Source organism: Antechinus flavipes, chromosome 2 (genome assembly GCF_016432865.1).
Source record: "Antechinus flavipes isolate AdamAnt ecotype Samford, QLD, Australia chromosome 2, AdamAnt_v2, whole genome shotgun sequence".
NCBI classification, from domain to species: domain Eukaryota; kingdom Metazoa; phylum Chordata; class Mammalia; order Dasyuromorphia; family Dasyuridae; genus Antechinus; species Antechinus flavipes.
In genome coordinates this window covers 595,669,062-595,695,962 of record NC_067399.1, presented here as the reverse complement: position 1 = coordinate 595,695,962, position 26,901 = coordinate 595,669,062, and the positions used below count along the sequence as shown (strand labels likewise).

The following is a 26,901-nucleotide window of genomic DNA, read 5'->3' as shown; positions in this document are numbered from 1 at the left end:
CTTGCTGTAGTTGTATATAATGTTCTCCTGATTCTGCTCATTTCACTTAGCGTCAGTTTATGAAAGTCTCTCCAGGCCTCTCTGAAATCATCTTGCTGATCATTTCGTATAGAACAGTAACATTCAATAACATTCATATGCCATAACTTATTCAGCCATTCTCCAACTGTTGGGCATCCACTCAGTTTCCAGTTCCTTGCCACTACAAAAAGGGCTGCTACAAACATTTTTGCACATCAACATTCATTTTTACGAGATTTTGTGTTCCAATTTTATTCTCCCTCCTTTCCCTTCTCCCCTCTCCCCAAGACAGCAAGCAATTTGATATAAGTTAAATATGTACAAATCTTTCTAAACATATATCCATATTTGTCATGTCATGCAAAAAAAATCACTCAAAAAAGTAAAATATCCATGAGAAAGAAAAAACAAACATAAAAAAGATGATCCACATTTCTTTTTCCAGCTTATTTACAGATAAGGAAACTGAAACAAACAGAGTTAAATCACTTGTTCATGGTTACACAGTAAGAATGGCAAAAAATAAAAAAAATATGAATATCATAAAAACTGACTTAGGAAATAGTTTGCAGAGAAATAATTTAAGAATGATTGGATTAGAGGCAACTAAATGGTGCAGTGGATAGAGCACTGGCCCTGAAGTCAGGAGGAACTAAATTCAAATCTGGCCTCAGACACTTAATACTTCCTAGCTGTGTTACCCTGGGTAAGTCACTAACTCTTGATTGTTTCAGCAAAATAAAACAAAAACAAATAATAATAATAACAGTAATAAATTCAAAAAGAATTATTGGATTACCTAAAAGGAGACTAAATATCATATATCAAAATGTGGTAAAGGAAAGCTGCCTATAGATCTAGAGAGTAAACTAGAAATTAAAAGAATTCACCATCACCTTCTGAAAGTGACTGCAAAATGTAAACTACCATTTCACCATTCTGTGCTCAGGAATTTGAATCTTTCTAACTCTTGACCTGCCTCAGAAGCTTCGGAGACTAACATGAGATCTTGGTAATAGAAGGTGCTTATGCAGTAGCAAGTATATTGAATTTAAGTCATAAAACCTAATCTAATTTAACTTAATGCCTGGAACCAATTCATTTAACTAACTTTCCTCTTCTATAAAAGCAGATAGATATTTGACCAATAGACATAAATACAAAAGTTTCACAATCCAAGGCCTGGAGGAGTTGCAATCAGCCTGGTTGGAAGGAATCTCCATATAGATTGGATTAGTAATCCATCTGAATATTTGAGTATACAGAAATTATGATATAATTCCATAGAACACTGATGTCTCATCTCTTTCTTTAAACTTCCAGAAATTATTGCTGATCTTGGGTTCAATTAGCCTTTTTCTCTGAAGCTTTAATTATAATTATTTCCATATTGTTTTCTTCTGAGTTTATATCATGATAATCGTTTTTGCTCATTTTTCTAGCCTGTTTCTTGACTCTGAACTTTAACATAAAGTTTGTCTCTGCTCACCTAGGGTAGGGAGGCACTGTCCCAATTCTCAGGCTACTGTTTTCAGTACTAGTTCTTGGGGTCTGTGTGTTTTGGGGGTTTCTAAGATGGTTCCATCTAAGGAAAGTGTGATCTTTGCTATGGTATTTATCCAGTAGGGACCACCAATCTCTTGCAGTCACTAGCTTTTGTTTGCCTTATACTGTGACTTTGGCCCTTCTATCCATGTCCCACTACCAGCATCATTCTTCACCCCAGAATGGTCGCTTATGGACAATAGAGTTGCCAATCAGGGCCAGCTGCACCTAATGTCAGCAAAAGGTTCCCTCTGATCACCCTCTGACCCATTTTTCTGAGCGCCCTTATTGCCTATGTGCTGAAAGCTTCCCATACTGCTGCCTGCCGTGGCTACCTCCATGGCTCATGGCTGGTGTCTTGCCCCATGTGCTCCAGGGCGGCCCTGACATTTGGGTGTTTTCTTAGGCTAAAAGAATGTCTTCTTCAGGCCTTTTTTGATTCTGTCATTCCAAAATTTGATGTAAGGAGTTATTTTAAAGTTGTCTGAAGGGGAAGGTTGGGAGAGTTCTTTTGGGTTACTGTCTACCATCTTGGCTCTCCTGCCCGCTCATGATCTCTTGACCCTCAAACCAAATATTCATAATACTATTCTCCACTCCCAGACCTAATTTATGTAGCTATAACACTATATAGCTATAACAGCTATAATATATATATGATGCTTATTAGCATCTTGCCTATTTAGTAATATTCTTTCCTAAGAACAAGGTCATATCTCAAGGTTATCAAAAGTTTGAGAGTTTGTTAGAATTGTCCTGAACATAGCATACACATATTTACTATTTACTCTGTCAGAATTCTATATAAGTGAACACCATTTCCTAATAATGAGAATACATTAGTTTAGAACTTGAAAAGATGGCTCAGTTTTACAAAGAAAAAAAAAAGCAAGTTGAATGCCTAGGTCTATGAAACAGCAAACATTTTCTCCTTTTTGCCACCAGTAGAAGAGAATGATAATGATTGTGTTTCTCTCCTGGAATATAAAAGGTTGGAGTAGGATGCACTCCCAAGAAATTGAGAATTTGTCACCTATTATTATAATATCAGAAAACTAAGGGTAGTCTAAAAGCATTGTGATGGCTTCATCCTCCAGAAAACCTTCAGTTTGTTCTTCCTCAAACAATTCTTTCTTAAAAACAAATAACCGTATTTGTTCCTGTAAAGATGTCCCAAGTTGCTAATACAGTAAAACCATGCCCTTCCCTAAATTCCTGGTTGCAGTTCTGACATTTTGTAGCTAGGTCTTAGAGGTCTGTCCAGCTCTGTCAAGGTGCCCAATTTCCATCATTTTTATTTCACAAACAGGACCGGTTAATGTCACACAGAGATGCTAAGCACTTTATGCAAAAAGTTCACTTCTAAGGACTTTGACATTATTAACAGGAACACCCTGCAAAGCATTAAAATCTCAGGTTAATTGGTCTGCCTAACTTTCTGGAACACAGAAGAAAACAGGAAATAATCTTGAGATTTCTTAAAATTTTAGGCAGGAAAAATAAATAGCATTTACTAAGCTCTTACCATATGCCAAGCATTGTGTTAAGCCCTGAGGATAAAATTATGTATAAGCAACAAAATAAAAAGTAAAAACCAAACACCCGACCCCCCCCAAAAAAAAAAAAATCCCTGTCTTTGCTCCAGCGACACTGGCTTGGCTATTCTACAAACAAGACCTTCCATTGCTTGGCTAGTGACATTTTCTTTGGCTGTTCCCCAAGCCTGGAAAGATCTTATTCCTCTGTTCCACTACTGACTCCCTGACTTTCTTTAAGACTCAACTAAAATCCCATCTTCCACAGCAAGCTTTCAGAAACTCCTCTTACTTCCAATTGTTTTCTTTCTGTTAATGATTTCCTAAGCTTTGTATATTTTTGTCTGTATGTTGAATCTTCTATTAGATTGTACATTCCTTGAAGGAAGAAATTGTCTTTCACCTCTTTTTGTATTAACAGAGTTTAGCACAGCGCCTAGCACATAGTAGATAGTTAATATGTTTATTGATTATGTGATTGAATAATTAAAGGAAAATGACAATATAAAGAAGTGACCTGAAAAGAGGGCAGAAAGGTGTCTCTCAGGTAGTATGAGGTCAAAGTCTTGACAATTCAAAAGCAAAGCCAAGGAAATAATGAAAGTTGGTCAGCTTCCTAAAATAGATGCCCCAGGAAAAACTCCCCATTTGGAGGAGTTCAGTAGGATGGAGTTATGTTGCAGAGTGAGAAAGTCACAAGAATGTTCTAGGGTGAGATGGTTTCATATTCTGGAAAGGCAACTTCGGTATCATGGTGGTAATCTGGGAAATCAGAAACAGACACAGTTGGGTTTTTTCATCCAACTTCTGCAATATTCAATCCATCATATTATAATGCTTGCATAGAATTTCTGTCAAAGGCACCACCATCTTTATATTGTCTCAGGTTCAAAAACTCAGTATTATTATCAGCACTTCATTTCCCTCAACATACATATTCAGTCAATTGCCAGATTTTCTTTTTGCCATTTCAACCTTTACATCTCTTGTATCCTCTCCTCTCCAGCCACACAGCAACTACCTAAGTACAAGTACACTCCTCACCTAGAATATTACAATATACTCCTAATTGGTCTCTCTGCTTCAAGTCTCCTCACCAGTCTAGTCTATATACTATTCTCAAATAATTTTCCTTAATCATAAACCTGACCATGACTCTAGAATAAAATATGATCTGCTTCTGTTTAGCTTATTTTTTGAATTTATTTAGTATTTTATTTTCCCCAGGTACTCATAAAAACATTTTTATATTCATTTTTAAAACTTTGAGTGCCATATTCTTTTCCTTCTTCCTTTCCTACATCCCCTTATTGTGAAGGCAGTTTGATAAAAATTATACATGTGTAGTTGTACAAAGCATTTCGATATTAGTCACATTATGAAAGAAAACACAGAAAAAAACCCTCAAGAAAAATAAATATTTTTAAAAGTATGCTTCAGTCTGTGTTCAGACACCATTACTTCTTTCTTTGAGGATTGATAGCATTTTTATCATAAGTCCTTTAGAGTTGTCTTGTATCATTATATTGCTGAGAATAGCTAAGTTATTCATTGCTGTTACTGAGTACACAGTACATTTTACTTTACCTCAGCTTATGGAAGTCTTTCCAGGTTTTTCTAAGAGCACCCTATTCATCATTTCTTATATAACAATGGTATTCTATCATAATAATGTACCACAATTTGTTCAGCCATTTCCCAAATGATGGGTATTCCCTCAATTTCCAATTCTTTACCACTATAGAAAGAGCTGCTATAAATATTTTTGTACATATAAGTCCTTTTCCTTTTTGTTTTTATCTCTTTTTGGATATGGACATAGTAGTGGTAATGCTAGGTCAAAAATATGCGTGATTCTATAACCCTTGTTGTAATTTCATATTTCTCTAGAGAATGGCTAAATCAGTTCACAATTCCACCATCAGTGTATTTATGTCTTATTTTCTTCACATCCCCTGCAACATTTGTCATTTCCTTTTTCTGTCTTAGTATCCAGTTTAAGAGGTATAAGTTAATACCTTAAAATGGTTTTAATTTGCATCTCTTCAATCAATAGTGAGTTAGAGCATTTTTTTCATATATCTATAGATAGTTTTAATTACTTCATCTGAAAACACTTTATATCTTTTTATCCTTTATCAATTGGAGAATGGCTCCTACTTTTATAAATTACTCAATTCTCTATATATTTGAGAAATGAAACCTTTATCAGAGAAACTTCAATTTTTTTCTCAGTTACTATTGCTAACGATGTTTACCGTCATTCTATTTTCCCTGTTTATTTTATTCTCTCTTTTTTCACTCTGTATCTCCTCAAGTATTTTGTTTCTTACTACCTCCTTCCCCAATCTGCTCTCTTTTCTATCACTCCCCTTTCTCTTATTCATTTCCTCTTCTACTTTCCTGTAAGATAGATTTCTTTACCTAGTTTAATGTATGTTATTCCTGTTTTAGCCAATTTTAATGAAAGTAAGGTTCACTCATTCTGCCTCACCTTTTTGCCTTCCCTTCCACTGTAAAACCTTTTTGTCCCTCTTGTGTGTGGGTTAATTTCTTATATATTTCTCTCTTACCCCTTAATTTTATTTTAAAGATATGATCTTTTCACATTCAACTCACACTTATGTCCTCTGTGTATATATATATATTACCCTAATAATAAATAAGGTCTTATTAGTTACAAGTATCACCTTCTCATATAGGAATAGAAACAGTTTCACCTTATTTAAAAATCCTAAGTTTCTTAGGATTTCTCTTTCTTATTTATTTTTTTCTGATTCTCTTGAGTCTTACATTTGGAAGTTAGATTCCCTTTTCAGTTTTGGGCTTTTTTTATCAAGAATGCCTGAAAGTCAAAGTCCTTTATTTCTTTGAATATTCATTTTTTCTCTTGAAGAATTATACTCAGTTTTGCTGGATAATAATTCATGGTTCTAATCCTAGCTCCTTTGCCCTCTGGAGTAATATATTCCAAGCCCTCCAATACTTTAATGTAGAAGCTGCTAAATCTTGTGTAATCCTGTGTGTGGTCCCATGTTTATTTCTGGTTGCTTGCAAAATATTCTCTTTGACCAAGCAGCTCTGGAATTTTGCTTTAATATTACTGGATTTTTTTATCTTGGAATTTCTTTCAGGAAGTGATCAATGGTTCTTCCAATATCAGGGTAACTTTCTATGTTAATTTCTTGAAATATGTAATCTAGACTTTTTTTTATCATTTAGCTTTCAGGTAGTCCAGTAATTTTTAAATGATCTGTCCTTGATCTATTTTTCAAGTCAATTTTCCAATGAGACCTTCCACATTTTCTTCTATTTTTTATTTTTTTGATTTTGTTTTATACTTTATTGATTTCTCATAAAGTTATTCAGTTATATTTACTTAATTATAATTTTTAAGGAATTATTTTCTTTGATGAGTTTTTGTTTCTCCTTTTCCATTTGACCAATTCTACTTTGAGTTTTTTTTTCTTTAGGGAATTTTTGTGCCTCTCTGTCCAGTTAGCCATTTTTGTTTTTTAAGGCATTCTTCTCATTGACTTTTTACACTTTTATTATTTGACCTAATCTATTTTTAAAGTGTTATTTGCTTCATTTTTTGATCTTCTTTTCCCAAGCTCTTGAATCATTTCTTAATGATTATCTTGCCTGACTCTTCATTTCTCTTCCCATTTTTCTTCTGCTTCTTTTACTTGATTTTCACAATTCTTTTTGACCCTTCCTATAATCTGAGACCGATTCTTATTTTTCTTGGAGGCTTTGGCTGTTGGAGCTTCGACTTTGGTATATCAGCTTCTGAGTATGTATTTTGATTTTCCTTGTCACTATTGTAACTTTCTATGCTCATTTTCTTGTCCTATTTTTTGACTTTAAACTCTTTATTAAAGCAGTTCTCTATTTTGAGGATTAAGGGCACATGGTCTCAAGCTTCATGGATTTTGTGGAGCTGTTTTCAAAGAAGAGTCTAGGAACCTCTTAACTTTCAGTTCTTCCAAGGTAATATTTGATCTAAGCAGAGGTGTGTTTATTATTCTCCTATATTATGCACTAGTTTTAAATTTTTTTATAATAATAGCTTTTTATTTTTCAAAATACAAAGGTGGTTTTCAACATTCACTCTTGCAAAACCTTGTATTCTAAATTTATCTCCCTCCCTCCTTACTTCTCCCCTCTCTTATATAGCAAGTAATCCAATTCATACTCTGGTTTGTGAACAACCACGAGTATTCTTTTCTGTTCTGAATCTGTGATGAGGGTCCCTGCTCCACTTGGGTCATGAAATCTGGTGTGATAATGCCTTGGTTCACACTGAGACTGCCATCCAGGACTGTATGGGCAAAGAGATGCCCCCTGTCATATCCTTATAAGATTCAGCCCTTTTACTGTCTGTGGGCTACAAGCTCTGGAAGCAGCTGTTGCTGCTGCTGAGTCAGTCAGTGGCTTTCCAGGCCTGCTCCTCCTGATTTGTTGGGACCCAGTCTGTACTGGACTGTGTCCAGGTGCGACAGAACTTTCCTGCCAACTTTCTCAGTTGTCTTTAGGTAGAACATTATTTCACCTCATCCTTTTGTGAGTTCTGCTGCTCCAGGAATTTTTTATATCATTATTTAAAGATGTTCAAAGGCCTTCTGGGGAGATCTCAGGCAAGTAGTTGCCTTTTCCCTCTATCTTAGCTAGACCTCCTCTTTTTAGCTTTTAAGCACCTACACGGCAGGGGGGGGGGGGGGTTAGAAGAATGGAAGTTCCCATAGGAGTGGAAACTTGGAGAATTCCAGGACACCAAAAAAGGGGCTGAGATCTTGAATTAATTTGGTAGCCACAAGAATTAAGAGAATAGAAAGCTGTATGTTATTGTGTAACAGGGGAAGAGGTCGGGAGTGGGAAAATAGAGCCAAGGGGATTGACAAAAATTGAGACTTTGACTCAGTGGCTGAACTGGTCTGGTGAGACTCTAAAGGAACGATAGTGACCTAGATTGCAAAGTTAGGAGGAAAGGTTTGTTTTGTGTGGAGGGGAAGATTATTTCCATTCTAGATCTGTTGAATTTCCAATGCCTCTGGGAGGAGGATGGAGATGACCAGCAGACAGTTTGTGCTATCAAATGCTCCAGAGTGAAATGAAGCTGGAGATGAGTCACCTACAGTGATAATTGAACCCATGGGAACTGAGAGCTCTTAAATAGAATGTAGAGATGGCCCAGGACAGAACCCTAGGTTCATACTTATGGGGTGGGAGTTGGATAACTCAGCAGAAGAGATTTGGAAAGGCTCTTAGGTATGTAGAAGGAAGAGCAGTTTTGGAAAACTAACAGAGAAATAGAATGCAGCAAGAGGAAGTACCAGTTAATAGTCCTGAAGATACAGAGAAGTGCAGAAGGATGCAGACTAGAGAGATAAAAGTCAAAAGCAGAACAGTCCCTTCCCTCAAGGAGTTTACATTTGAGTGAGGCTGTGGGTCATGACTTGCTTACCCAGAAATAAATACAAAATATGTACAAAGAGCAAAATAGATTTAGGTTGGAAGTGGGCACGAACAACTGGAAGGATCAGTCTTGTGTAAGTGGAGCTAAGAAAGGCATTTGAGTGGGCTTGAAGAAAGCTAGGGTTTCTAAGAAAAAAAGAAGTGAAAAACAAGTATATTCCATACCTGGGCAGTAGTCTGGTCAAAAAGCAGAGGTAGGAGATGATATAGTGCCATGTAAAGGTAATAAATAGGCAAATATATTAGGAAAGTACTTGAAAAAGGAGTGTGATGTAGCCTGGAAAGACTGGCTGGAGTTAGATTATGAAAAGGTTCTTAATAGTAAAGTATTTTATCTGAGGAGGGATGGGCAGCCACTGTAGCTCCTCAAGCAGGGGGAGGTGAAAGGATCAGACTTGTTCTGTAGAACATTTTGGTTTCTATGTAGAAATAGGATCAGAGACGGGAAGAGACTTGAAAGAGAGAGACCCACTGGTTGGTGATTGCAGTAGTTTAAAGCAGGACTTCTTAAACTTTTCCCATTCATGACCCTTTTTCTCCTGAGAAATTTTTACATGAGCCCAGATATATAGGTATATAAAATAGGTATACAAATAAAAATTTTACTGATTATAAATCATAGTTTTATGATCCCCACATTCAGTTATGAGGTCATGACACATAGTTTAAGAAGAATTGGTCTACATAAGAGGTCACAAGAGCCTGAACAAGACTGGGTGGTGTCTGTGTAAGAGAGAGAAAGCAATGGATGGGAGAGATTTTGTGGAAGTAGAATTACTTGTAATTTAGGACCTGATTTGGTTGGGGGTTTTGAGGGAAAATAAAAGAATGAAATTTAGAGTTTATATATATTTTTTGAGCTGGTGGCTTGGTTATGTTTTGAAGATATCCCTAAAACTTTCTGTGTGATAGAGAAGGACTTCTTGGTATTTTAATCTTTCACTACAAATAAATGAGCAAATCTGTGCAAATAATACTCTTGAATCATGAAATGGCTTACCTCACCAAATATTATAATCTGGTGTTTGAAATTTGGTATGAATAATGATTACCCAAAGAAGGTTGTTTTGTCAGTAATGATAGATATTTGACTAAGCAGTTTTTTTGGATATCAACTCCTTTTTTCCTGTGTGTTGCATACAAAGTAGCTAAGGAAATACCACATTCATGAAAATATTAAACATCATGATGTCTGAGCATTGGCAAGGAAGAAAAATTTAGCTATACTAGCCACTCCAAAAGCAACTGTTAAGTACTTACTGCCAAATACTGTGCTGAACACCCAGGAAAGAAAGAAAATTAAAAAAAATTTCCTGCCCCCAAAGCACTTATATTCTAACAGAAAAATAAGTCATAAATGCAAAAATGAATGAAATTTACATTTCCTTAACTCAAAGTCCTTAACTCTTTCCCCTAATTTGAGACTCTTCTGTCTGAGATTCCTTCAGAGTAAGTTTAGCAGATGAGAGAAAGAAGAGGCAGATAGTTCCCTCAGAGCTGGTCCACATTGTTGAAAGATTGATATGTCCTTGAACTATTTGAAAGAACAGTGACTGGAGCAAGCAAAGCCTTTGAGGAGGAAGGAAATTTCACCCAGTGTAAAATGGGGGGGAATCATTGAAGTGCTGAGACCTACTGGGTCTGAACCTTTGGGGAAATGGATATTGACCTACATATGTCAATTTGTGTCTTTCTTCCTTGGAATTAAAGGTCTTGTGTGAGAGAGTCTTGAAGGCTGTTAGTACAAAAGGGAGCTCTTTCCAAATAATAAGCACAAGAGTTCTGGGTAAATAATCCTAAAACACATTCTTTGGACTGGCATTTTAATGAACTCTCAAAGAACTGAGAAATATTTGGAGAGGATTTAATAAAACATAAAAAGTGTCAAGGTTCACATATCGGTGTTTCAGTTGGGACTCTCAAAGCTAATTTGATGAGGGCTGTGTTTTAGGTGCTCCCACTTGGAGACCCAATTTACTCCTAAAATCTTGGCTCCCTTTTGCTGCCTGTGGTTTTGAGCTCGGATGTCTGTTATGCCTCCTTTACACTCTTAATCAAGAGGCTAGAAAGTATGCTTTCCTTCAATGGGAATAGTCCAGCCCACCAAAGGCCCTTTTTTTCCACCAGTTCCCTGGCCAAATATTTTTTTCCTTGTCCTCTGGAAGACAGAATCACATTGTACAATTAAAAAAACACACACACACAGAAAGAAACAACCCCCCGCAAAACACTTAATATAGGTTTTGATTTCCTGCAGAATGCTTTCCAGATGTGTTCTCCAACAGGCTCTTGGAGAATGAGAACTGAGGTAATTTTTTTTTAACAGAGAGAAATCATGTTTTATGTCACCATACCAGAAAAATATTACCATTATTCTCTTTTTCCTGGGTCCAAGATTAGAAACATGTTGTTTCAGGATTATTTTTATTCCTCACAAGAGATCAGTAACATGAACTAAATAATTTATTTTACCCAATTTCAATTAAATTTTTAATCATACTTGAAGCATGTTGTTTCTCTTAGATCTCCATTTAGAAGTGTACTGTTGTTTGAACTCAGAGGATTTAGAGGTTCAAAAGTGAAGGCTTTTGGGGAGGTGGAAAGGGAAGAGGGAAGGCCTTCATAAGAAAGCATGAGATCCAATAGACAACTGAATATAAGGGCACTTTTTCATCATCATTGGAATTTGGCCTTTCCTGTTCACACATACTTTGCCCTTTACACCTCCAGACAGTTGAAGCATGAGAAGAAAAGCATCCTTTTAAAGCTGGGACTCCATCTAACAAAGCATCATAACTTTAGTTTGCTTACCAGAGTGGTATGATGGAAAGAGCCTGGAATATGAGTGAGAGAATTTCAATTTGAAATCGGCCTCTTTCTGCTTGCTATTTGTGAGATTTTGAGGAAAGTGAATTCTCTTCTCTGAAACTCAGCATCCTAATCTGTTAAAAAAAAAAAAAAGAGTGTATTTGACTATATGAGCCTTCTAGCTTCAAATGCTAGGGCCCAGTGATTTTAGGGATTCTTTGCATTTCTCTTTTAATCTCATACCCTACTTCACATAAGACAGGTTGGCCAATTTAGTAATGTCCATAGCTTTCATAATACCATAAAGCCCATCCTTAAGTAATTGACAGTTGGTTATAATCCCCTGTGGAATCAAAATTGTAATATGTTGCTATAGGCACAGCTTCTTCCTCCACAAATGTCTCTTGTGTATCATTTCTTTAGCTGTTTGTTTATAGAGAAAGATTTAAACTAATACCAAAATGCAATACCTTTCGGCTTTATCAGATTTGCTTCTCTCCTCTCCTCCCTTTTAGTTGTAGGTTGTCATAGAGATATGACCTATCCCAGGTGCATAACCTAAAGGGGCAAAGAAAGATGGAAAAATAAATATTTCTCTGCAGTGAGCTTGCTGTAAAGGTTAGGCTTAACATTAGCTGGAGTCATAAATCTGGAAGAAATGACTGGTTTTAGATAAAGTGATCTTCTGGGAAAACATTAAGAAAATTGGCCTCATTTAAAATTGAACTAAGATTCAGATTCCCACAATAGGTAGAAGTGTGGTTTATCCAAGAAAAAACAAAGAAATGAAGGAAGGAAGCAAGGAAGAGAAAAAGGAAGGATGAAAAGAAAGAAGGAAGAATAGAAAGGAGGAAGAAATGAAGGGAGAGAGAAGAAAGAAAAATAGAAAAAAGAAGAAATTAGAAAGAAAAGTATAAGAAGAAATAAAAAGAAATAGAGGGAGAAAAAATGAAGGGAAAAAAAGGAAAGAAGAAAGATAAAAGAAGAAGAAACTCAGGTACTTTCCATTGGAAATATGAGGGGAAATGTGAGGGAGACAAGTAGACTGGTGTGAGGAACCCTGCCTTAAGTTTGATTCTGCAAGATGTGGCCAACTCCTAGGTAATTTCTTTCCTCCACATGAATTTTTGTAAATTCATATACTTACGAAAGTATCCTAGAATAGCTCCACTTCTTGCAGGTCTGAGATGGGAAGCTGTTGGTCATCAGAAGGCTGCCATGAAGTGAATTAATTCATTTCTAGAATCACTTGTATCAGTTCTCCATTCCACATTTTATTTCTTAAATTAGCCTATTGGCATGGGCCAAAAGTCAGGAGCCCTCTTTCATATCTGATTGTAGCACTAACTGGGTGTGTTACCCTAGACAAATTATTTAAGCTCACTAAATCTTGATTCCTTCTTCTTTAAAATTGGAATATTAACACTTTTGCCAAACCTGGTTCAGAGGAAGGCTGTAGGGAGAGCTTTCTGTAAACGTTAAGGTACTTTATAAATGTGAGCTATTATTATTAATGCTTCCTCATTTTATTAAAGTTCTCATTTCACAGACAAAACCTATTACCATTGTTATTAGAAGAAAGGCTTTAAAAATAATTTTGTTGAATAGTAACAGTAGGAGAGCAATTGTGCAATTGATGACTTAAAACGAAATCCCCCAATTATCAGCTTCTCTCTAGATTATTTCAGTTACCAGACTCAGAGACTTTGTTAGCATACATTGGAATAAAAATTGCTATCTGCCACTGAGAGTAGCATGGTGTTGATGGTATAGTGGATAGAGAATTGGTCTCGGAGAGAGGAAGTTGTTGTGGTCCAATTGTGTCTCACTTTTTGTGACCCCATTTGGGGTTTTCTTGGCAAAGATACTGGAGTGGTTTGCCATTTCTTTCTCCATTTGCTTTTATAGATGAGCAAACTGAGGCAAACAAGATTAAGTGATTTGCATAGGGTTATACAGCTAGTAAGTATAATTAGCTCTTCAACCTCAGAGGGGCTGGAGGTAAGATACCCCCCTACAATCTGGAAAATGAATCAAATTTTTTGGCACTCACTTTGCACCTGAGAAAAAATATATGGATTTTTTCTTTTTCTTTTATGGGATATTTTCAATAATTTATTGTAAAATTTGGGTTAATATTATAAAATACTATACATATAATTTATGTATTTCTAAATTTCTAAACTTTTTCTGTGTTTTATATTAGCTTTTGAGTGTTTCCTCTAGCTTTCCAAAAGCTCCCCTAAAATTACCATTTAATTTCTTATGCTGTTGCCTTGCATTTTATCAAAACTGCAGTAAGGAAAGTCACAATGTGAAAGGAAGAAGCTGGATTTGGAGCTCAGATTTTCTGGGCTCTAAAGCTCTATATTCTTTTCACTCTACCACCTTAGCTGCTCCAAAGACAGGAAGATCTGAGTTCAAGTACTGCTTCTGATACATAGTATGACTCTTAAAAATCTCTTAACCTCTTGGTGCTCTAGAGAAATAAGACTATGAATTTCATAGATGGTGTCAGCATGTGCTGGTCAAGGGAATTTCCTTGTACAGAAAAAAAGAAATCAAATGTGCATTCTTTCTCCTTATACCTGTCTCAAACCTAGTGACAGTCCAACTTTGGAAAATTTACATCTTCTTTATGTGTCTCATTTATAAAATTAGGGCATTAGAGTTGGAAAGAGTTCTGAAACCCCTACATAATATAACCAATAAGTGACTGCGTCATCTATCTTGTTTCAAGACCTTCAGTCATGGTAGACTCACTACCTCCAAAGACATTCTGTTACATTTTTGGAAAGCTACAATTATTAGGAAAGTTTTCCTTATATTCTCTAAAATGTCTTTCAGTGGAAAGATTTTATGATTCCAAGCCATTTTCCAAATTAGAGGAGAAGAAATATGCCATGGTAAATTTAATATTTTTAAAAATAGCCACAAATTCTAAAATGAGAACATTAAGAACTCAGGAATAATATATTCCATTTAAACAGATATAGAGAAAACATCCATTATTTCACTGACATAGAGAATATAGATTGCGGAAACTCTTTCTACTAATAAGCAATACCTTCTAATAATAAAGAATTGCCCAGAACACAAGTGTTGAATACCTTGTAGACTGATATATGTGGATCATATTCCTAAATGCAGCTGAGCCAGATGAAATAATAACTGGGAAATATTTTTAAATAAATAAAAATACAATTAAACATAGATAATGTTAAAATGTGGCTTTTTAAGTCAATATATGCCACAGGGTTCCTTATATATGCTTTAGTGGCTCCCATTTCTGTTTGAGTTCTAAAGCACTTAAAAATTGGGTCAATCAATCAACAAGCATTGATTTAAGTCTTTGCTATTCATCAAGATCAAATAGATCATAAAAGGTGGGACTTGAATCCAGGTTTTCCAGGCTCCTGCTCTCTTGGCCATCTGACACATTGCATAGCTGTGATTTAAACCCCGAATCTTGTTATTCCACCCCAATTTTCTATATACCAGCTGCCCCACAGTTGACATAGTTATTTGGTAGATCAAAGTTAAGAGAAGATGAATCCATATTGAGGAGAAAATAACCTGACTGGAGTAGAAGATGTGGGGCTAGAAAGAGAGAGTCAAGTCTAGCAACCTTAAATACTCGTTATTAAAGTTTTTATTTGGTATTTCACAGATCTGTAATTTCTTTGGTGTGGTTACTTCTTCCACTAACACAGATTGCAGCCCGTCTTACAAGTTAGTTAAGCAGTCAGAAATATTAATCTCCTTGGAGGTAGCTACCTTGGTGATGAACCTTTCACAATTTAAACTGATCATCAAGGGAAGATTTATCCAGTTTGGCAGAACCTTTTATTTATATTTTTATATACACATATATACACATAGATAAATATAGATAATATATAAATATATAATAAGTTCTGGCCTATAGAAGTATATTTTTACAATTAAATGTTAAGTTCTTTGTTAAGGTTTAAAAATTAACTTGGAATTTTACAAATACATATCAAGTCCAATCAAAGGGTTAATTTAATCACATTCTTCACCCCAAGATATATTGTTCTTTAAAGCCAAAGAATTTTCTGGAGACTGGGATGCCAGAAGACCATGAAGAATACCAATATTATTTAGAATATCAACACACACACATATACACATTCACAAATATGTATGTATGTGAACACACACACACATATATATGTATACATATATCCATGCATATATACTTATGGTGTGTATGTATATGTATGTGTGTATTATGTGTGTACATATACATATGAATGGATGTATATATATGTGTGTGTGTTTTTCTTTCCCCCAAGGGACTCAAATATCCTATATACTATTTGTTTTTTAATTGTTTTGGCAGGATGGTAAACTTAAGAATTAAATGATTTACCCAAGAATATTTGTTAGTTTTTGGGCCTGGATTTGAAACAAGATCTCATGTCTCCAGTTGTAGGGTTTATCCCCCCTTAAGCTGTGAGGCTTGTTTCCAAGCTGTGATTTGTCCTGGATAAACATTTGAAGGATTATCATAATCTAGGATGAGCTAAGCTGGGAATTGCTGGTGTCTTTTTACCTGTTTAAGTCATACATTATTTTTATAACACTGTTACAGAACATGTGGGAAAATGATTTTTCCCCCTACTGTCAAAAGACCATCTGCTGTTTGAGGAGACTTTCCTAGAATTTGTCAATAAAATCATTTTTCTATTTCCAGATAGCAACGTATTTATTTTAATAAGATTTTCCTGAGAAGCCACTTTCCCCACCCCTTAGCATATTTTCCCAGGCTAATGTAGGATTTGCTTGGTGTTTTTCTTCTCTCTAAGAGTGGGAGTATTTTCTTTCAGGAAGGGAGATGTCAGTGTTAGTGCCTATTCATTTTTTTTCCAATTTTGCAGAGAAAAAAAAAATCAAGTTTGTCACTTTAAGGTTCATTGTGATACCACATATGTTTCACACATACAAAAAACAGTTCTCTTCACAGGATCATACCTTTGGGCTTGGATGGCACCCTAGAAATCACTTAGTTCAACACCCCTCCCCCTATTTTTAGATTCAAAGACAATGAGTCACTCAAAGAGATGAAATAATTTGCTCAGTCATACCACCAGCAATTAATGTTTGACTCATGATTTGAACCTTGGTCTCCTGATTATAAATACAGTCCTCTTTTCATTGTATCCAAATTTTATTTTTAAAACTACAAATTGGATTCTCACTGCATTATAGCTATTCCTGGAGAAAAGAATAGGAACAGGCTTGAAAAAAAAATAAGAGGGTATGGTAAACTAAATTATATTTCACTGAGGGAATATTCCAGGAATAGAGAATTCTCTTCATTCATTCATTCAGTAAACATTCATCAGATGCCTTCTCTGTCCATTGTTCTATTTTAGTCGCTAGAAAACATAAAAAAGTAGTCATTTTTAAAACAACTTAATGTATGTTTATATTCACACACATATATTCTCATCTAAACAGATATATGTATATATAAGCACACTAAAATATAAACATATATTGTATAATAGAAATAAGCTAAGAAATATGAAGTCACAACCTTTATAAGAGATTAGTAAATATTCATATATGTATGTGTTTATCTCGATAAAAATATTAAATATATATACAAATATTATTTTTAATATAAATATATGTATATATACATACAAATACAACTATGTATATATAATAGATATGCAAAGAAATATAAAGCCACAACCCTTATAAGAGTTTCGTGTATGTGCATGTATGTTTATAATATACATATTCTCTTTAAATGTATTTATTTATAGTTTATACCTGTGTTTGTTTATAATACACATATTCTCTTTAATATAACTATATTTATACATGTATACAAACAATTTCACATATATGTATGAATATACTAAATGTAAAGTGCTATTAGAGCTTGTGCCTCATGTATGGATGATAATAGTGTTGAGCTGCTTTGGAGAATTTTGACTATCTCAAGAATATCTCGTTAGCCCAAAAGAAAATAGGAAAAATTTCTTGCAGTAGGACAGGATGCATACCCGAGCTGTGCTTTTTGTTTGTTCTTCTCTCTCTGTGTTCCTTTTGCCAGTCTGAGGGAGGTAAAAGGGGACCTATAGGGAGTGTCTTGTCTCAGAGGCCGATCCTGCCCTCTCAGGAGCTTTTGAATCTCATCCCTGGCTCACTTGCTGGTCATTATCAGCTGTGGGGATGATTTCTGAGGAGTGATCCATTCGGACATCCCTGTGGCCCTTGAAACGGTGAGCCCGTCTCAGAGAAGGAGAGAGATGGTCGGCAGGAGGATGCTCGGGCAACAGAAAGTAACAGTATCTGAAAAGGCTTCCCCAAGTGTTGGCCACGTGTCTGTGGTTCCATCATTCTGGAGCTTTCCTTCCCTTTCTTTGCGGAGAGCAGGGTCTCCTGAGCTGTGCTCTGCTCAGAATGCTCAGTGTCCTGTCCCAGATGAGAGGAGTTGCACTTGCTGTCACAGACTCTGACTCAATTAGCCTTTCAGTCCGGGGACCAACTGGGAGTCGATCCTGAAGCTGTTAAGCAAAATGGGCCTGGTGGCCTTAGCTCGGATGCTGAAGGACAGTAATCTCCTTCCCCATTTGGTTGCAGTTAATGGTCTGCTTGAGAGAGCAGGCGAGACCAGGCTAGCATGGAAACAGAGAGTGACCTTTTTGTCTCTAGAGGTAAGAAAGGGAGATTGGAGCTGCTGGGGCAGGAAGGATACTTTGGGGCTGGGTTGTACAATGCAACTTGAACCCCAGCTGTCTGAACTATACTTGGCCTCTGGAAAGTTAGATGGACCGTACCACCAGGTCATTAACTTTCACGACCACAGAAATTCTCCTGAAATTAATGCAAAACGCAAGCTGGATAAGATGGGAACCAGTTGAGTAAGCCTGAGCCTTCTTTAGGGATTTCTCGTGTAAAATAAATCCTTTAAACAGGCTGTACATTAAATGGCTATTTTATGTCCTCTAGTGTATTCAATTACAGAGGAACCCCATACCCCACCAGAAAAAAAGAGAGAAGAAAGGAGAAAGAAAAAAAGGGGGAGGAAAGGAAGGTGGGAAGGAAGGAAGGAAGGAAGGAAGGAAGGAAGGAAGGAAGGAAGGAAGGAAGGAAGGGAGAGAGGGAGGGAGAGAAGGAGGGAAGAAAAGAAGGAAGAAAGAAAGAGATAGAGGGAGGAAGGAAGGAACAAACAAAGGGAAGAAGCAAGGAAAGAAAGGGAGGGAGGGAGGAAGCAAAGGGAGGGACACGCCATGAAGGCAAAGTCTTTCAGGAAACTCAAAGTGCTTGTGAGCTGAACCTCATCTGGCTATTAGTGACTGGGATGGCTCCTGTTCAGGAATTTTGCAAAGCTATTTAGCTTCCTAGCATTGCCATTATCAGAAAGCATTATTAAGTATGGTTCAGTTTCCCACTGTGTTTAGTGCTATACAAAGAGAATTAAACAAGCACAGGGTTTATTCGGGTCAGGGGTGGGGAGGAATGTTAGAGTCTGAAAAGAAAACACTGACAAATAGGGTGTATATAGATAGTGCAAAAACAAAGGATAAATGCAAATAACAGGAATAGAAGGGAATCACATAGTTTTTAGTCATTCACTCAAGGAAATAACCAACTGCACATGTGTACCATGTGGCACTCTAATGGGCTGTGAATTTCAATTTACATAATTACAAATTTTCATCTCTGTTAAAGTGGCCATAATGTTTTCTTGGACGTGGATGGGACCTTTAAAAAATCCAAGCTAAAAAGTGATTGAGACTTCTAGCTCAGAGTTCGGCAGCCCCTGTTCTATCAAGATTTAGTATTTCTCTTAAAGGCTTCTTAATCCCACCTGAGTTCCTTTGAGGCTCCTCTATCTATTCTCAAACTTTTGGTGGAGAAAAGGAAAAAAAATCTTTAGATTATTGTGAAAGAAGAAGGAAACGGTATTGGAGAAATACCTAACAATTCCAAAGGTATCTTGGAAAACATTCTGTGGTGTCTCAGAAGTGATTCAAATTCTCTTAAAATCCATTATTGTCTCAAGAGGTTGTTGTGAGGTTCAAATGAGACAGTGTATATACAAGTGCTTTCTAAACCCTTAAGATGCTTTATAATTTCAGTCGTCATGATTCTATCTCTGCATATGCATTCCTGTACTCATACTTAAAAAACACATTTACATGTGCTCTTCAAGTAAGAAAGGTACATGGCTGTACCTTCTCCCATAACTTGTCCATATTACAGGTTTTATTGTCTCATTGTTATACTTAACATCAATACCACTAAAGGAAATTTATTATGAATATTCTTCAGGACTCTCATTGGTAATTTATAAACCACTTGGACACATGTCTAAATGAGACTGCCTGACCTGTGTTATCTAAATATGAGATGCTTCTTTTCTGAGTTTGGCTGGCGCTTTCAAACTGGCTACATCATGATGGATGATCATAACCTTCAAAATTCACCCATAAAGAGGAGGCAGCTAAGAGGTACAGTGTTTAGAACCCCAAGCCTAGAATCAGGAAGAAATGAATTCAAATCTAGCTTCTAATACTAGCTGCATGACCCGGACAAATTAGTCCATCTCAATTTCCTCATGTCAAAAATGGAAATAATAAAATTTCAGAATTGTTGTGAGGACCAAATGATATAATAGTTTCAAAAGGGCTTGGCATGTAGTGAACACTATATAAATGTTAGCTATTAGTTACTACAGAGTTGCAGCTTTTTCTGTCAATCATAGCTTCTTTTTAGTTCCTAAAATGAAACGGCATTTTGTATCATTTGTTTGAAATAAATTACCATCTTCTTAAGCTAGTAGGTGAGGGGCTATTTGCAAGGCAGATTCAGGTCCTTTTGAAACTGGTAGGAATTATAGAAACAGACGGATGGTGGGCTCTAAGATCATTTTTAAGATGTCAGGGACATGTTTCAGTGTTAAGTAAATATTTTTCCAGTGTCTGCCTTAAGTGTGTGAAGAGAGCATATTTCTTGAAAGATGTAAATAAGCAGTGTCAGGAAATAAATATTGAACAGAAACTTCAAAGCACCAAGATTTCTCTTGTTATAGGCCTTAGGGGCACTACTGTAAGCAAATAGATATAGAGACAGAGGGAAGGTTTTTTGTGGTTGTTGATTGTTGTTTGGAGGGTGTTAATGGTTTAACGTTTCACATGTTATATGTTTATATAAAAAGAGATATTGACAAAGAAAATGATGCAAAAGTCTGCCTAGAAGCTGAGGATTAAAAAAAAAAACTCACATCTTCCCCCCTACCCCACCCACCCCCTTTTACCACATTGCAGATCTCGCCTTGCGGATTTTTTCACAAACTGCCAGCCTGAATCACGGTCTGTTAGCAGCTGTCTAAAGGAAAACTATGCTGACTGCCTTCTTGCCTACTCTGGGCTTATTGGTAAGATCTGAGAGGGATTGGGGGGAGCAGGGAGAAAGAAATGCTGTCTGGTTTACAAATGCCCACCAACTCTAACTCCTGCAAAATTGTTGAAACATTTTGAACTATGTTTTGACTCCTAAGCCCTTTAGGAACACTCTGTAAAGAAAAAGCTAATAGATGGAAAAGGACAAAATATAAAGGGTAGGGATCATTAAAGGAAGGAAAAGGACAAGGGAGGAACTGAGAAGGAGCATGCTATTGAGAAAGCTGAGTTGTTGGAAAATTGACAGGGTAGAACAATAGAAGACAGAAAATGAGGGTTTGGAAGGAGAATCAAAGTCAAAAAATGTTAATTGAGAATCTTGGTAGAATGGCAATTTAGATGTCATTTGATGTTGGAAAAAATGTTATTTCTCTTTGAGAAGACTAATCCTTAATGGTGGTATCTATCAATTAGTTAATCTGGTTAATTCAGCCCTCAATGTTCCTGCTTACAATGGTAGATGTCAGCATCCTGTGAAATTGTCTCCTTTCCTTCCATATCCAAGGCATTGGATTTGAAGACCATTCTTGTAAATCTCTATCAGAAGATGAGATTAAAAATGGCCCTGCAGGTAGAAATCCTAGATTTCAAAAGTAGGCAGTCAGATAGAAGGAGAAGGAACAGCATGCAGCAGAAACAGGTGTGATATATGGCAGGAGGCTGTGTTGATTTCTATTCCATTGTAATTGGCATATTCTAACACAGTGAAAGTGCCTGAGATATCAGAGAAATCATAGCTGTCAGCAACGTAATAGTTCTGTCACCATGTATGTTTCTAACAGGTGCCAGGGTGGAAGCTGAGTCTCTTAAACAGGTAAACACCTATCAAGAGCAAAGGTCTAGATAGTACCAGAAAACCAGAGCCTTTCTAGAAACCATTGAGGAGATCCAAAAAGTATTGAAAAGTGTCCCCAGTGTTTAGGCCCATTTATTATTACAACTCTACAATGTTTTTTCTTAAAAAGGTAAACAGGATGTCTTGTCAGACAAATCTTATATGAGCATTCTCATTCTCAGTGACATTTCCTGTGAGTGTATTTTTCTTAAGAGAAGTTCTGAATTTGTATTCACTTCTCCCAAACAAATGAATTAATAATATTATATACTAAGGATTATTTCTGTATTACATTTTAGCTTCTAGTTTTTAGCAATTTTTTCTTTGCTTGATGCCCCCAACTTGGGTGCTTTATTTTTAAGAATTGACAAGCTTGAATATCTCCAAAAGAAGACATCAAAGGTCTTGATATTTTGTTAGAGTTATCTTGTTAGATAAAAATAAATTAAAGAAACTTGGAGATGTTTTGCCTGAAAGACAGAAGTCTTGGGGTTAGAGGACATGATCACTACATTCTGGAATTTGAAGGGCCATTCGGTGGAAGAAGAATTGGTGGTTCTAGTTGGTCCCAGGGGTTGCAACTAGAATAATGAATAGGCGATGTCGAGACAGATTTCTGCTGTTTACAATGACAAAATTCCCAATAATGGGAATGATCTGAAAATGAAAGTCAGTAACTTCAAGTAATTATTAAATGGTGATGTTAGAAATATACTATACAGGGGTCCTCAAACTTTTTAAATAAGGGATCAGTTCACTGGCCCGCAGACAGTTGGAGGGCAGGACTATAGTAAAAACAAAAACTTTGTTTTGTGGGCCTTTAAATAAAGAAACTTCATAGCCCTGGGTGAGGGGAATAAACATCCTCAGCTGCTGCATCTGGCCAATGGGCCGGTAGTTTGAGATATTGTTGTTCATTATTAGTCTGGGTTTGATGGCCTGAAAGAGTTGGGAAGATGGTCCCTTCAAATTCTGAAATTCTCTGTTTCATAATAAATAGTATTATTTAGATGCCAGCTTTTTTAAATGATAAAAACTTGGATTGGCAGTCTAATTAGCATCGAGGAGACTGTTGGAAATCAAAAGTAGCCATTGTAGACACTCTGAACTCCATAAATTGGAAAAGTTAAACCACTTCTCCCCTTTTCAGAATTTTTACCACAATCTCCTCACAATGCTTTGAACTGTATGCTTCATGTGCACTATGATATTGCCAAAGTGTTATGTTGTGTTAGTTTTGTGATGTTATTGACTGATTTAGGGATTTGTCGGCTCTTTAATTCTTAAACACTTGAAAATCAAGGTTAACAGTGAGTGTGACAGCCACCACCAGTGTGAAATATGGTCTTCTTGGGTTGTTTGATTATAAACTCCTTCAGAGGGGAGCCTGGCTTTTTCATATATATGAAGTAGTTGGCATGGAGACACGCACCCCTGGCTGCCTAATAAGTAGCTCCTTGCCTAACTTACTGATTTTCTCATTCTGTGTTTGGAGTACATGTTTTTTAAAACCTATGGAGAACTTCTGTAAACAGGAGTGGGAAGCTTGGTGTATGTATACATATACAAGAGGCCACAACTCTAATTAATGCCAGTATTCTCAGGCATGGAATGGAGAGAGAGCCCTATCTGAAAACATTTCTTTGGCAATGATTCTAAAAGTTTTTATACACATGGTCCCTTTGGTGGAACAGAATAACCCATCAGACTGTTAGTATCTTCCTCACTCCTGTTTGTCTGAGAGAGAGAGAGAGAGAGAAAGAGAGAGAGAGAGAGAGAGAGAGAGAGAGAGAGAGAGAGAGAGAGAGAGAGAGAGAGAGAAAAGAAGAAGAAGAAGAAGAAGAAGAAGAAAGAAAGGAGGAAGGAAAGGAAGAAGAGAGGGAGTGAGGGGAGGAAGGAGAAAGGAAGGAAGGAAAGAAGACAGGAAGGGAATAGGGAGGAAGGAAGGAAGGAAGGGAAGAAGGAAATAAAAATTTCAACAAGGAAATTGGTAGAAATTGGTAGTGTCTGCAATGAGCCACTTATGAGATAATAACCAGTTTTTTATAAAAGTAACAAGCTTGGCTTCAAAAAAGAGATATGATTAAAAAAAACACCCTCTCTTTATTCTTTTGCCAAGGCGAGGGATTCCATACATGTGTAACATTCCAAATAATTTCAGATTTTTCAAATATTTTGAATAATTTTTGCTGAATTTTTTTCTTTGCTTGTCATTATAAGGGCATGTAGGGAAGAAATTTAAACAAGATATAAACAATATATCAATAAAATCTATTTTGAGAAAAAATAAATAAAAATAAAAGAATAAATTATTAATTTATACCCATATAGACATTGTCAGAAATGACTACCGCGGGGATTGTGTGGAGGATCTTCTAGAATCAGCACAGCTTTAGAGAATTACTTTTACCAACTTTATAACTAGAAAGCATCCCTACACTTGAATGTCTCATAAGGTTAGCAAACATTTAGGTCATTTATATGTGATGCAATACTGGTGGCATCCGTAGAAATGCCTTCTAAGTTTGCTGATGTCATTTAATTACCCCCAGGTGCTCTTGAGAGAAGAAGAGTTCTCTGAAATATCAGATACAGAAAATTTCTGCCACCTATTTGGGCAGGTTGCTTTTTTATTTTTTTTAAAAGAAAGATAAAGAGATGCTTCTTAGCTCATGCATTCCCAGCCAATTCTCCCATGCTCCAAATAGTCCATTATATTTGAGAAGGGAAACAAGCTGTTTATGGATTACAGACTTAATTTTTACAGCTAATGTATAAATTACCCTGTTAATTCTGACATAAATTTTTACAAAAATTTAACACAGTTATAATTGCCTACCAGCCAACCATCCATTGACCTCATAAATTACACATTTCTTTGATGTGATAGAAAGGTCCGTGTCTTCATTGACTGTGACTCAGACTGTACATGATTTGGTCTCTCTTTTAGGCACAGTGATGACACCTAACTACATAGATTCTAACAGCCTCAGTGTGGCCCCCTGGTGTGACTGTAACAACAGTGGTAATGACTTAGAAGAATGCCGGAAATTTTTGAATTTCTTCAAGGATAACATGTGTCTCAGTGAGTATTTCATGTTTCATCTTTGAAAGTGGGTTGAGCTTGTTTCACAGAGATTTTTTCTCTTTTCCCCTCTTTTAATACTGATTTAATAACAATTTAATTTGTGTATTTGACTACATTGGGTAATAGGAAGCTTATTTGAGCTTGCGGAACAGAATTCCCAAGTCTTTCCCAAGTCTTTGAATCTAAGAGTCTAAGGCAGACAGGTCCAGATTTCCAAAATGCATCAAAACTTTTTTTTAGGAATCAGATTTTGATTCTAGAGATGGTTCATTAATTTTTTTTATTAGAATGGGCTTATAATAATGCAATGAATAAGAGCACTGTGTAGATGACTTGTATTACTTCAACCGTATTCACATAGTGTATATTTCCTATGGTTCTCCTGCTAATTTCAGTGTTCAGCTATTAAATAGTAGAAACTTGTCAAATCCAAATGAAATAACAAGTTAGTCACCTTTCTATCATCACACAAAATTTAGTATCTCACTCCCAGTCATGTGTTAGGAAAGATTGAAGCTGTTTCAATATCAATATATACTCCAAAGAATGTAAATGATAGGAAAGACAGTTTGCTATGCATCCCTTAAGTCTAAAGAAATGGACCCAAATATTTGTCTTTACAGCAGCCCTCCATGTCTGTGTGAATCCTGGAGAAAATAAGATATGATTAGATGCTAGGAATCAAGATGGAATCCCTCCTTATATAAGGTTCCTTAAATGTCAGCTCCCATCCTCCTTGTATAGTGAGCATACAAGTATTTCTCATAGAAAGATCACAAAGCTCAGATGATCTGGGTTTAAGCCCCACCTTTGCCTTTTCTTAATTACCTGTAGTGAAAATATGACTCCTAATTTCTTAATGTGTAAAGTGGGGTTTAGTGTCAGAAAATTAGATCTAATCTAAGTGAGCCCCCAGGAAAATAAGGCCCATAAAGGTAAAGTACCATGCCTAAATTCATAGAACTGATAACAATTAGTATGAAAATCCAGATACTGTGACTGAAAATCCAGCACCTTCTTCACTGTTGAATTGTTAAATCTCATATAGTTGTGAGAAAAGTTCTTTGTAAATTGTAAGAGACTGTTTAATTTGTGCAATTTAAGTAGAAACTAATTTTAACTCTTAAAACTCTTGATCCAAGTAATTTATCTACTTTTACCTTAGGCATTTTTATTCTTTCAGTAAAAAATAACCAGATGTTTACATTGTTTCTTCTAATGTGCTGGGCACTGTACCTACTCATTTAATGTTGCTTTTGGGTACCTCGATGGCTGGATGGAAATCCAAATCCAATAAACTTGTGAAATGCAAAGGAGTTTCAGAAATTATTGGGCCATCTCCAGCCCTTCCTGGATTCTTCACATAAATCTATAGCAAGAAAATGTGTAAGCACATTGATTACAATTTGGGATTTTTGCTTTGTCCTGATTTTTTCAAAACATATAATAGTCTCTGATTCTTTTCTGTTCTGTACTCACTTCTGGCAGAACACCACTTTTAATGGAAATTAAGCAATGACAGTAAAGGTCAGTGTGAAAGGAAAAAAGAGATATTCATAATGTCTGGGAAACTTCACCCTTACAAATACATAAACGTTGGTTCTGGTGAATGGTATTTTAGACTGCGGTGGGGGAGGGGGGGAATAGGGAAAATTGGGGTCATTGTTTCTAATGACTTTTCACTACTTAGTAAAAACTTGGTCTGCAGCAGAAGCCAGGAACCTGTTTTGATTCATAGTAGTTCATTCCTGCCTCCTGCAGAAATGACAGTGAGAAGACCTGAGAGCCTGAATGTTGAATCTAGTTAGTGCAAAAATAAGGGGACTTTAAAGCTCAGAAAGATGTTAGCACTTAGGGAAGTTTCAGATGTAATTCAAATAGAGATCATGGTAGTAGTTAGAAAGATCGTGAGCTCAAATTTGAGAGCTTGTATTCATTTACTCCTTTGATCACATTTTCTTAATTTCTTTGTGCCTTTTTGCTCCTCCTCTCTAAAATAACTAAGTAGAATTCTATCTTCTCTAAGATTCTCCACTCCTCTAACTCAAGATTGATGATCATCCTTTTCAAAACTAAAATATTTAAGATGAGGGGTCTGCAGGGCAGCCACATGGCCCAATGGATAGAGTATTCACCCTGGGA

The 26,901-nt window shown here is 36.1% G+C and overlaps 1 protein-coding gene across 4 annotated transcripts in view; it reads left to right on the top strand.

The window, feature by feature from the left end:
• The window catches only part of GFRA1 (GDNF family receptor alpha 1), a 315,019-nt gene that overhangs the window by 234,882 nt on the left and 53,236 nt on the right, over positions 1-26,901 (top strand). For all 4 annotated transcript variants that reach the window (XM_051981500.1, XM_051981499.1, XM_051981498.1 and 1 more), the window contains 2 exons: positions 20,702-20,811; positions 24,622-24,756. In XM_051981500.1, coding sequence (XP_051837460.1) covers positions 20,702-20,811; positions 24,622-24,756 — 245 coding nt within the window. The remainder of the gene's footprint in view (positions 1-20,701; positions 20,812-24,621; positions 24,757-26,901) is intronic.